The sequence below is a fragment of the Alnus glutinosa genome, chromosome 14, assembly GCF_958979055.1.
Source record: "Alnus glutinosa chromosome 14, dhAlnGlut1.1, whole genome shotgun sequence".
Lineage (NCBI taxonomy): Eukaryota > Viridiplantae > Streptophyta > Magnoliopsida > Fagales > Betulaceae > Alnus > Alnus glutinosa.
The window spans coordinates 4,074,330-4,087,380 of NC_084899.1; the positions used below are offsets into that span (position 1 = coordinate 4,074,330).

At 36.5% G+C, this 13,051-nt stretch overlaps 1 protein-coding gene across 2 annotated transcripts; it reads left to right on the top strand.

The window, feature by feature from the left end:
- The first annotated feature begins 2,231 nt into the window (after window positions 1-2,231).
- LOC133857930 (uncharacterized) lies at window positions 2,232-6,520 on the top strand. Of its 2 annotated transcripts, none has more exons than XM_062293320.1 (5): window positions 2,232-2,595; window positions 3,941-4,008; window positions 4,130-4,285; window positions 5,606-5,857; window positions 6,000-6,520. In XM_062293320.1, the coding sequence occupies exons 1-5, from the start codon at window positions 2,364-2,366 to the stop codon at window positions 6,342-6,344; spliced, it is 1,053 nt and encodes a 350-aa protein (XP_062149304.1). In that variant the 5' UTR covers window positions 2,232-2,363; the 3' UTR covers window positions 6,345-6,520. The 2 variants fall into 2 exon arrangements, with proteins under 2 accessions (XP_062149304.1, XP_062149306.1); XM_062293322.1 differs by having other exon boundaries at window positions 2,238-2,595; window positions 6,003-6,520.
- Window positions 6,521-13,051: the final 6,531 nt, after the last annotated feature.

The following is a 13,051-nucleotide window of genomic DNA, read 5'->3' on the forward strand; positions in this document are numbered from 1 at the left end:
CAAGTTTAATGATCTTTTGGATTTCAAAATTGCATTTGTCATCACATATAGCTGGTTATTTTAAAGCATACACAAGGTTGTATGTGGCCTTGAGAATAGCCCACTTGACTTTGAATAAAGCACAGCGTGTGGGCAATGCAAAATCGGGCACAAGGTGGGTTTGGTCGTGAAGTGATGCAACAACCTTGTTCTTGCGAATTGAGATAATTGGCACTTCCTGGTCAGATTGCTCAGATGGTTTTTACGGGGCTTATCTGCCTGAACAAGTTTTGAAATAATTCGAAACATGTTTAAGCATATAGGACGTTTCATTAGACGTCATCTCGCAATTAATTGTCGAAATTATTAGCAATTCGAATAGTTAATTACTGAAATCTAAATCATGTTATTGCAACTACCAAAAAAGACAAAAAGAAAGGCAAAAAGAGATGGGTGTTGAAGTATATGATAAGGATATATCACTTGGAATAGCCATTCCTATTGCTTACGTGAGAACGATTATTTCAAAGATATTTCATTCCACATTCTTTCATTTTCAATAAAAAAAAAATTATTTGTTTTTCTAATTGAATAGTTATTCCACGTACCAAACGTAACCTTAATGTTTTACATAATTCAAAAAATAAAAAGGAAAGTTTGTAGGTATTAAATAAGAGTATTAACGCTAGATACTATAATTTGTTAAATTATATATAATAATAAAAAAAAATCGAATAATTTGTTAAGAGTGTCGCGTCAGCATTGTTAGATAAATGTTAAATAAAATTATAATATATAGTATTTCTCGTTAAATAAAATCTAATTAATACGAATTTATATTTGTCTGCTTCTTTTTTCAAAAATATTATCCAAATTGTTGTAACCGACTATGCGTGCACCAAGGACCCTCCTGGGCCTCACTACCAACCAATCCCTAAAGGTTTGTTGGGCCTCAAGGCCCTCACCATCCAAGGCCACTCTCCCCACCCAAAGGCCACTTGTTAGCCAGAAGCCTTGGATCCTACTCAGGTCCATCTCACCACAAAGGCTCGAATGAAAGCCCACAACGTTCCTTTGGCCCATCGGACATACTACAACTGATGGGCGGGCTCGCAGGACACTACATGAATACGGCACACCAAATCCCTTCCTCCCACATATGTAACAATTGGATTGCGGTCGTATAATAGGATTTTCTCAATTTCAAATGAAATTGATAGTATTTATTTTATGGTCAAATTTTAAAGTATTCATTTAATTAAATGCACTAGCTTTAAATCTTAATCTAATGTTTTTATTTTGAAAATAGAAAATAAAAAGAATAATTGAAAAAGTGTTAACAGATAAAGCCAAATAAAATAATGGGAAATCATGTACACCATTAGATGCAATAGCGCGCGTTCAATCCTACCATAAAATGAGAAGGATCCTATTTCATTTAATTAATGTTTTCTCACGCTTATTTCTTGCCTTTGATAGTTGCCAAACTGGCCCCAGAGGGTCGTTTGATCCCTCTCGACTCCCTTCTCTCAGCACTTGATGCCACATAATAAATATATTTACACCCCATTAAAAAAAAAAAAAAATTAGACGATGTAACATCATTTATACTATTAAATGTAACAACATTAAGCTCTCATCGATCATAAAATATCACTTTACCATTAACACTAAAAAATAAATAAAGTAAAATAAAATATTATTATTGTGCTAGCTGTAGGCATGAGTGACGTTTTTCTTTCGGTAACATATGGAATTGAACCCACTTTAATGTTGTCAACGTCCTTTCATGTGAAACCACCATTTTGATTTTTGAATGGACAAGAAAAAGAAGGGAGTTCCTTGTCCCACACTTAACTGGAGGTGCTACAACCTAGAATCTTCATTATCTTATTCACATTTTTCTTCTCTTTGACTATATAATAACATTTCAATGATATTAAATTGGTATATGAGATCAGGATTAATTTTTAGAGTTTATTATTATTATTATTTATTTGTTTTATCAAGTAGACTTCTTCAAATCTACCTTTGCTTTTAAATTAAATCGTTTAACTTCGATAAATATAGTAAATAATGAAGTGATCATAAATGTTAATATGCCTTCACATGTATCATCTACCAAAAATTAAAAAAAAAATAATAATAATAAGATATGTATTTTTGGCGGCTTTTCTTAAGTTTTGACTTTTAATCTCTTGACCCAAATTAAAAGAAGACCTTCCTCAAAGGACCACCACGTGTTTATTTATGAAGTTGATCAAACTTCAACATTCTCGATCTGCACGTTTCACGTCTCTCTTTCTCTCCCATCCTCTTTCTCTTTCGTCTCTTCTGTTTGTGTGTAGAATTGAAAAAAGCTTTTGAAGCTTTGGGAGTAAAAGATGGTGAGCCATTTGAGGATGTTTTCACTTGGTTTTCTTGTATTGGTTCTGGGGATTAATAGTAGCAGAGTTAATGGAGCAGTTTCTCATGGAATGATGGAAAAGATTGATAAAATAAATGGAAGGGGTCCATACTTGGGTATTGTGGTGCCAAACTCCTATGAGATGGACCCTCTTCTCCATTCTCCAAGTTTTTTGGCTGATGACGAGTTTCCCTACTTTGATTTTTCAGGTAATTAAATATGAGTTTTCCGTTTATTTTTATATTTTTTTAAAAAAAAAAAAAAAAAATTGTTTAATGCATTTCTTGAATTCATGATTTTATACTTTGTACACGTAGTTCTAGATCTAAAACGATTTCATTCTCTCTTTCTCATAAAAAAAAAAAAAAAAAAAAAAAAAAAAAAAAAAAAAAAAACTTAGAATTATATGTGATGCAGGGCACCAAACTCGTTTTAGTCCCACATCAATGTGTTGTAGGTTTTTTTATAGCAACTAAATCTGTGAATGAGTTTTGTTAATACAGTTTCTGGTATGATAATGTGTCGCCTTTAAATGCACTCTTTCTAAAACATACAAGATAAAAAGATTAAACACAGGAGCGGAGGGGTCTAATTCCGATGCCTAAATCAGATTCTAGTAGACAAATTTTAAGGAATATGAGAGCACAGTAAAGTCAAAGAGATCAAAGAATTTTGATACTTAGGGTAGCAGCCTATTTATAGGCATGTAATTCTGATACATTAAGAGTGCTTTGATTATAGTTCAATTAGGATTCCGAGCAATCCGGAATAAAGTCATTCTATAACTTTCTAGGAATTAAGGATCAAATTTTCCTATAATTCTTTGCGCTAAGAATTCTAGAGTATTTCATCCATATCTCCTTGTAGTAGTCCCCAGAAATCTGTTCTCGGGACCATATATATATGAACATGCAGTTGTATTCTTCACGTGTTCTCGGGACAGTGATGTCCCGAAACGTATCAATTGTGTTTATCCTCGGCTCTAGTAACCAATGATATTCATAAAATTCAATAAGGAGTATCCGAGACAGTTATGACAGACCCAATCGATCTTCATGGTCCTTTCTTTGAGTTAGATATACTAACTGGCCCATAGGCTTGGTCACGAGCTTGTTTGGGCTTAGAAAATGATAATTTTCCCAACAAGTTTGGTATACATATATGCGTTTGTGCGTGAGAGAGATATTATTATTGTTATTGTCATCTTGAACTTTACTATGAAGAAGGAGAAGAAGGTGAATAAGGTATATACTTCCAATTTCTAATTAAATAAATAAAAATACATTTTACGGTCAAGATTTTGTTTTGTTGTAGGGTATATATACATAGTGCTACGTCATTTAAATTTTTAAAATACATAACTATATGTACATTATTAAATTCATAAACTCTAATTTAGACCATGGAAATGGAGTTGTAATTTTGATGGAGTTTGACTAATTTGTATTTTGTCTATTGTCGTAGTGAGAAAAAAAAAATAAATAAATAAAATAAAAGAGAAAAAAAGGGGTATTTTGATTTAAAATAATTTTCCTCTTTATAACTTGCACACAGGAAGAAGGTTTCGATTTGGAGTGGTGGGAAATGAAAAGGTCATAGTTGTTATGACAGGATTGAGCATGGTATGTACATGTGTACTCTAAATTTCTCATATATATATATATATATATATATATATATATATTATTTGTTTGATAATATTTAATAAAGTAAATAGGGGTGCTAAATAAGAAAAGAAAATAGCTGAATGCAGGTATAACTACACAATTACTGGTAAGTGTATTTGCAGTGAAAGGAATTGTGCACTATGGAATTGCTGGAAATGCAAATCCTAATCTCCAAGTTGGAGATGTGACTATCCCCTACTCTTGGGCTCATACGGGTCTTTGGAATTGGCAGGTACCTCCTATTTTATTTATTTATTTTTATAATTTAACTTTTTATAACAAATAATAATAATAATTAAAAAAATAAATCTTTGAATCGAACTTATCAAAGTAGAATATGCATTTCTCCTCTACTTATGTGGTAGAGTGATGTATTGTATGAAGTAATATTTCTTGTACAGCTTTTATAAAACTCTTATACAATTCTAACAACTTTTTATTGAGATCAACCATTAAATACTTAAGGTTCACATATCGAAAAATAAATACAATCGTTAACCATAAAAAAATAAATAAATAAATAAATAAATAAATAGAGTGTTATAAAGGAAACATATTAAACCCCTAACTTTTATTTTTATTTTTATTTTTGTCTTAATCAAATAAATTGTAGATTATTTGGCCACTTATTGGGATATGTGACTCAAATTAAATAATTAATAGTAATTTGAGAAAAAAAAAATTGTTAAAGATTCTTATCCTATCATTTTCCGTTTGGTTTGACTTTGACTTCAACGCCGGCCAGGTAGCTACTAGCTTTGAACATGCATGGTCTAGGAAACTTTATTCCAAACTTCTGATTTCAGGCTTGAATGGGTGTAGGATTATTTTCAATTATTTATTTTTTAATTTTTTTAAATTGATGTTCGGGTTATTTTAACCCAACTCAAAAGTTTTTTTAACCTCACTCAAAAATTTTCAAACTAACTCAAAAATAAAACGAAAAAAAAAAGATAATAATAATTAAAAAAAAAAAAAATCACACATAAGCCACACCTAGGGATGGTGGCTGGACCACTCCAGGTGTATGGGGTTGTTGAGCCACCCTCAAGCGTTTTTCGAGGGTGGCTTGGCCACTCCTAAGGGTGGCTTTTCATTTTTTTTTTTTTCAATTATATTCAATTTAATTTATCTTCCCAAATATATATTCTTAATTTTGTTTTCTATTCTGTAAATTATCCAAACGTAATTTCAAATTTCTTTTTTTTCTTCGGTATTCACAATTTTAAAAACAATACAAAAAAAAAAAACGCATACCCAAACAAGCCATTACCATATATCTTCAAATAGACCTACTTAAAATATTTTTTTAACGTTCTCCCTCAATAAGTAAGACATAACGCATAAAATATTGAACTGAAACAATGGATTCGAACTCAGAACCTCTACTCTAATACTATGTTTACCAATCATTCCAAAAGTGTAAGCCAACAAAATGGTGAAGTTATCAACATGCAACATATTCTGCTTTTCCTAATTATAATTTCTGCCTCTGTTTACACCAAATCAATTAACAACTCTCCATCTTCTCTTTTCAATTAAATGTAAGCAGAGGTATGGAGATGGGCCTAGTGATGAGTTAGCCTTGGAATCTGCTGGAGACTTCACAAGAAAAATTGGTCACCTCGAATTTTCTGATTACAGCAATGAAACTGAAAATGGGAAGCCTGTGGGGAATTTTCTGAACAATGTTTGGTATCAACCAGAAGAAATCTTCCCTGTTTATGGTACTCCTGAAGTTCGGCAGCATGCCTTCTGGGTTCCCGTCAACAAGCATTACTTCACAGTTGCAAAGAAACTCAAGGTGAAATGTTTAATTGAAACAATGTTCAAACTTCTCAGTATATTTGCTTTGATACTATGTTAAATCACTACTTATCTTAAAAGTTTAAACGGGTAGAAGTAGAACGATCGTTGCAAGAAAATTCTAAATTCATTTTTCTTAGCAGGACTTGAAGTTGGGAAGTTGTGTCAACACAACAACTTGTCTACCAAGAAAACCCAAAGTTGTGAGGGTGAAGAGGGGGGTTAGTGCCAATGTTTTTGTTGACAACAGTGCCTACAGATCATTCTTGAATGCGAAATTTAATGCCACTCCAATCGACATGGAAAGTGCTGCGGTTGCTTTGGTGTGTCTTCAACAAAAGACACCTTTTATTGCAATTAGGTCTCTCTCTGATCTGGCTGGTGGCGGGTCTGCTTTGTCGAATGAAGCTGACATCTTCTCCTCATTGGCAGCACAAAATGCAGTTGATGCTGTAGTTAGATTCATCACCTTATTGTTTTCATAATTATATTTTCTTTTACCCCTGAAAAGCTATTTTCTCATTCAAAAACATTGTGTTCCATCAATAAGAAATTACCAAATAAAAATGTACTTAAATTTGGACATATAATATATGACCACTGGATTTCATTTTATCATCTGCGTGATGCTAATCCAATGAGATAATTTCATTTTCTGAGACATTTGATTAGACGTTTCATATTGCTTGAGTATAAGAATGCGGATGTACATATATGTATATTTGCATCATTCTTGATACACCGTATTTTAAAGCCGTGACGTTCATGAACTCATCAGAACTCCATAGTTAAAAGTGCTTATGCGAGAGTAGTACCATGATGGATGACCTTCTGAAAAGTCTGGTTTAAATGAGATAAAAGCGGATAATATATATCGTTGAAGGTGAGTCGTTACCTCTAAACTTCAGCGTTTGTAACATACTAATCATCTAAGATGCCAGAACTTGATCAACATGTGACAATGACTACAATTAACCAACAATTATACAAGTTATTGCAAGTTAATCTAAGATGGATGCCAGGTATGTTGCTAGGTTGTCTTGTCATTACTACAAATGCCAAACAAAAATTACAAAAAAAATTTATCACATTGCGTTGCTTGGGACCTAGATAGGGGCATTATTGCCCCATCATTGCTACCAAGCGCAAAGATACACCATTTTGTCATCTCAGAAAGCCATAGGCATCCCATAAAATCCATTAGCTACTCTCTCTTTTTTTAGCCAAAACGCTATGTACTCTCTCATCGTTTTCCTCTGGTTTTGCTCCTCTTTCAGTTGGTTAAGGGAGGAGGGAAGGGCCACATCTCTTCCCTCCTTTCCTCTTTCCTTTACTTTCTGTCTTTTATTGCTTTGTTTGTTTTTTGACCAGAGGTTTCTCTAGTATTCCTCACATTTGTTGAGGATCTATCTGTCGTCTTGTACGACATATGCCACCCTGAATTGCAGTTACAATGTATTGGCTTCTCTACCACAACATTCATGTTCTCTGCCGTTGTGACGACTCCTTTTTTTATTTTTTTTTAACATACAAATGAATTTTCACAATGGAACGACTATTTGTCGCTCAACCAACATATAATACACGTCCCATAACATGTACCAGATTATTAGAGTTACATCTATGTAACGAATAACAACAATTAATGTGCAGCGAAACACATATCATAAGTGGAAATACATCTAATGCATTACAGTTAATTACAATAAAATAAAAAAGTTTTGAGGGTCGAAGAGATATACAAACATAATATCTTTAAGTGGTGATAAATCATTACTCTTATTCAAATTGTTGTTACCGACCGTGCGCGCACCAAGGATAAGGTCTAGGTTTAGGGATAACAGGGGTGCCCACTGCCCAAATCATTGGCTCTCAGTTCTCCGTCAACGTGTTCAAAAAACGTTGTTGAATTGAACTGGCCAAAAGTGACCCGGATAAAGACCTGCTAGCTGGATTCTTCCTTCCAAATTGACAATTACATCCCTTGAACCACATGCGATGTTTTTATTTACCTCGAAAACGACACACAGCGCCCATGAGGAGTTGCCAGACTGCGCCACCATAATCTGTCTACCGTACTTTGAAGGAACATGAATGATAAGTTATAAATATAGTGACAAGTAATAAAAAAAATATTAAATAAGATATCAAAAATTCTTGGCTACAACTTCACTCGAAAGAGTTAATGGTGCGTTTGGGTATAGAATTTTGAGAATTAGAATTGAATTTTAATTTTATTTACAAATATCGAGGTAAAAAATTGTGTTTGGGTGTTGAATTTTGAGATTGAAAAATATTATATTTTAATGGTAAGAAATGATTGATAGTTTAAAAAGTTGTGTATAATGATTGGTATTTTGAAAAGTTGTGTGAAATAATAATTTATTATATATTGATTATTTAATTAAAAATAAATAAATAATTTTTTTTAAAAAAAATAATTGAAATCAAAATTAAAAATTTAAAAAAAAAAAAAAAAAATGAAGCAAGGGTGGCTACCGGTTGGCAGCCACCCCTTTGGGGGTGGCCACGCGCCACCCCCAGAGGAGGTTGGGGGTGGCCGCGCGGCCACCCCCAAGGGTCGGGGGTGGCTGTGCGGCCACCCCCAGTACTCGGGGGAGGCCGCGCGGCTACCCCCAAGGGTCAGGGGTGGCCGCGCGGCCACCCCCAGTACTCGGGGGAGGCCGCGCGGCCTCCCCTTGCCACCCCTCTGTTTTTTTTTTTTTTTTAAATTATTAATATTAATTTCTTTTATTTTATATTGATTTAAATTATTAATATTAATATTTTTTTTAGTCAACTTTTTCTGCGCTGGGTCCCATCAATAATCTCAAAATTCGGGTCAAAATCCGGGTTTTTAGGCGGATGGGTGGGTTTTAGAAAAAACCCGGATTGAATATGATAACCAAACACAAACAAAATAATTCTACTTAGTTCTAATGTCACTGGATCGTTTGTCTCCTCTCAGCCCATTTTCCTCTGCTTTTGATGTAACGTAATAATTAATATAGCATCATTTATATCGATGTAATAACATTAACATTAAGTGACATTTTTCTTTCGGTAATATATGGAATTGAACCCACTTTAATGTTGTCGATGTCCCTTCATGTGAAACCACCATGCATTTTGAATTGACAATAAAAAGAAAAAGTTTCTTGTCCCACACACGACTGAAATCTATTATAATGACCTTCCATGGTTGGAAGGTTGGAGACCCGTATAATTATGCGTTCACATGTCTTGTCTTCAAATCAAGCGAATACCATCTACCAAATTTTTTTTTAAAAAAAAATAATAATAATAATAAGAATCGTATTTTTGGCGGCTTTTATGAAGTTTCGACTTTTATTAATTTCTTGACCTAAAATAAGACCGTACCATTCCTTAAAGGACCACCACATGTTTATTTGTGTGGAGTTGATCAACTCCCTCTGTTTCACGTGTCTCTTTATCTGCCATCCTCTATCTCTTTCTCTTTCTCTTTCTCTTTCTTTGTAGAATTGAAAGCTTTCAAAGCTTTGGGAGTAAAAGATGGCGAGCCATTTGAGGATGTTTTCACTTGGTTTTCTTGTATTGGTTGTGGGGATTAGTAGCAGAGTGATCAATGGAGCAGGACTTTCTCATGGAATGATGGAAAAGATTGAGATAATAAATGGAAGAGGTCCATACTTGGGCATTGTGGTGCCAAACACCTTTGAGATGAACCCTCTTCTCAACTCTTCAAGTTTTTTGGCTGATGACAAGTTTCCCTACTTTGATTTTTCAGGTACATTTGATTTTCTGTTTAATTTTTATTACCTTGTGATGTAGCTTTTTAAATGTTTAATGCATTTGTCGAGTTGATGATTTTATATGTGCGGTAGGTTTTTTTTATAGCACCTAAGCTAAATCCGTAAATGAATTTGGTATACATATATACGTTTGTGCATTATCAGCAAGAGAAATGCTAGATAATATCTCAATATTTTTTTCTAGAATTTAGTTCTAAACTGATGTGTCACAATCCTATGAGATTGTGGCACACTTTCCAAAATGAAAGATTTCATGGGATTGTGACACATCAAGTTGGAACCAAATTTTAAAAAAAAGTGTTTGAATGTCTAGCATTCCTCGTACATTTTACAGATACATAGTTCTACGTCATTTAAAATTTTAAAATACATAACAATATATACATTTTTAAATTCATAAACTCTAATTTGGACCATGGAAATGGAGTTGTAATTTTTAAAAAAAAAAAAAAAAAAAAAAAAAAAAACAGGTATTTTGATTTAAAATAATTTTCCTCTTCATAATTTGCTCACAGGAAGAAGGTTTCGATTTGGAGAGGTGGGTGTTGGTACAGTTTCCGGTATGGTGACGTGTCGCCTAAGGATTCGCTGCCTGACTTTTTACCGAACACTTCAACCCTGCAAAAAGGAACAAACAACTCGTCGGGGGTGCCGACCACGCCCACTCCGATGCCTAAGTCAGTCTAAAAGGTTTTCTGTATAGAATCCTTAATCTTAATCTCAAGAGCTTAGAGAATTCGTCTCTTATACCTGGTGTGACGATCTTTATTTATAGGCCGGACCTTCTTGACATTGAGTTGGATTAGGAGTTTGAGGAGTCCTAGCCCGGTTTGAATTTTCATCATATCTTCTGGAAATTTGAATAGGAGTGTTGAATCCGCAGTTGATTGCGTTTGTACTTCTTTAAATTCGATTCCATGTCAATAATCATCTTATCCCATAAATCATGGATCTGTAGTTTATCCCTGATCTCCTGGGATTCTATCCTTATCGAATTCTGAGACGGGTGTGGCGCATGGCACCTTCCTAAGAGATTGTAGCACATTTCAGCTGACCTCCGAGGTGATGATATCCGAGACGTTTCTGCTTTTACCTGGAGATCTCGGGATATATCCGCACCATAACAGGGTTGTGTAAGTCCGAGATGTTTATACTCTGAGATGTTGACTCATCCAATGGATATAACCCCGAGAAGATACCGCACCGACTCGATATCATACCGAGGTGTTATTACTCCGAGGCACAAATATCCGAGATACGTTCACTCCCTCTTGGCTGGGAGATCTCGGGATATTTTACACACCGTAACCTGGAATTTTAAGACCGAGACATCGTCATATCTCCGAGATGTCTTCGGACCTAAACGTCCTTCCCTTTACTGGATAGAACCATGCGGAACAAGTAGCCGAGACATAACTCCGAGATGTCATTGGATCCACGTGTCTCTAGGGTTGATTTTATCCCTAACAGTTACCCCCTAATTCTCTAATTTCAGAAATAAACGGAAATAAGAGAATTACTTTCCAGCTGCCAGTCTGTATCTGATGTTTGCGCAGGGCGCGTCTTTTCAACAGTTCAAATTTTGAATTTGACCGCTTCTTTTCCCAACGTTGACGTCATCTCTGCACAGCCGCCTTTTTGTCATCATTAAATGGTATCGTCGAGGCAGCGTATTTAATGCTGAATTTACGGAAGGCGCGCCTTTTCCTCTTCGGAAATTTTGAATCGACAGCGCCCTTTGGCATTTCGGACACGTGGTAGTGGAGGCGTTTAAAGTTGGGATATTGTACTGTTCACTCACTGATACTTCTTTTTCTCGATACTCCATTGTCGTCTTCCTCCCCAAACTTTTCCTTTCTCTGTATTTTTCTGTTTCTGCCTTTCTTCTTTCTTCCATGGCTCCCAAGAAAGCTGTCTCAGCCTCGTCTCGGGTTCGGACAAAGAGACCCGACGGCTCTGTGGATCTTTCTCCTTTGGAGAGCAGGGTCGATTCCATCATCTTCGCGAAGCATGAGGGTGTCCTTCGCTCGAACTATGAAATTTCTCCAACTGTGAAGATGTTCTATCAGGCGCCTGGAGCTCGATTCATTAATGGCGGCGATATTACCCTTTATGAGAGGATGTTTCTTGCTGGGCTTCGATTACCGTTTCCGGAGATTGCTCGAGACTTCGTTCTTTTTCTGATGATCGCGCCCAGTCAGATAATGCCAAATGCTTGGCGGTACCTGTTCGCCTCTTACATCCTATGGAGGCTTGTGTTGAAGAAGGAGATGAACATCCTGCAATTCTTCCACATCTATAGGCCGAGGCAGACTGCAGAGGGAATGATTGAACTCTGCAGCCGTCACCCGCCTGTTTTCATCAAGCTCAAGAGTGGGCTGACGAACAACAAGTTCTGGGAGATGCAGTTTTTCAGAGTTTCCGGGGAGTGGGAATGCCCCGAAGGTACTCTCCTTCCTGAAGATCGTATGATGCCTCGGACTTGGCAGTTGTTGCGACCTGACCGAAGTGACCCCCCTTCGCTCACTGTATCCGAACTGGAGGATGTTAAGGAGATAAGTGGGTGGTCCGCTGCCAGAGTCAAGGCCGACAAGTTTGAAGAAGTCGATTTTGACAATCTCGTCACCGAGGAGAATATGAGGCAGTTTCTCGGATATGACATTCCGAGAGATAAACAGTTAATCACCAAGAGGGGAGCTGTCAAGAAGAGGAATGAAGCCCCTCCATCCCCGAGACCTATGACTAAGAAGAGGTCACCTGAGGAAGTTCTCGGGGATGTTCCTGCACAAAAGAAACAGAAGATTCCTTTGGCCGCCTCGGGTGCGAGGAGAACTCCTCCTTCGGCTCCATCACCTAGGGTAAGCGTTGAAGAGGGGTCTGCCAGCTTTCGGGGTTTCATTCCCGAGGCTAGTCCTGCTCCTTCCTTTGTTTCACGGGATGAGTCTGGCTCCGAGGCTTCGTTCCATGGTGAACAATGTGCGGTACCTGAGAGGTCTGGAGAAGGAGAAGGAAATGTACCTGAGGCCCGAGATGTCCCAGTTGCGCGTAGGGTAAAGCATCCGGCCAGGAAACGGAAGCTTACAGGCCAGGACCGAATGGCTCAAAGACTTGCGGACGCCGGGCGATTGTGGGGTAAAGCGGTTATAATACCTTCCGACAAAGAGGAAGTGCGTCAAGAGCCTGTCGCTTCAAGTGGTGACTTTCTCGAAAAGATGAATGAAGAAGTCGGCACCCCCCTAGACGAGCCTTTGGCTGAAGAGTCTGAAGTAGAAGGTACTCCCCGAACTCCTTCTTCGGAACGTCCAGAAACACCACCACCCCCTGAAGAAAATCGTGAAACGGGGTACTCCACCCCCCGAGTTTCATGTTCTGCGCCTATAGAAACCGAGACTCCTACT

Excerpts from the sequence above, each read along its gene's own strand:
- LOC133857930 (XM_062293320.1), top strand. The coding sequence starts at position 2,364 with ATGGTGAGCCATTTGAGGATGTTTTCACTTGGTTTTCTTGTATTGGTT. Across the intron at positions 2,596-3,940 it reads TCCCTACTTTGATTTTTCAG|GAAGAAGGTTTCGATTTGGA; the intron begins GTAATTAAATAT and ends ACTTGCACACAG. Across the intron at positions 4,286-5,605 it reads CGGGTCTTTGGAATTGGCAG|AGGTATGGAGATGGGCCTAG; the intron begins GTACCTCCTATT and ends AAATGTAAGCAG.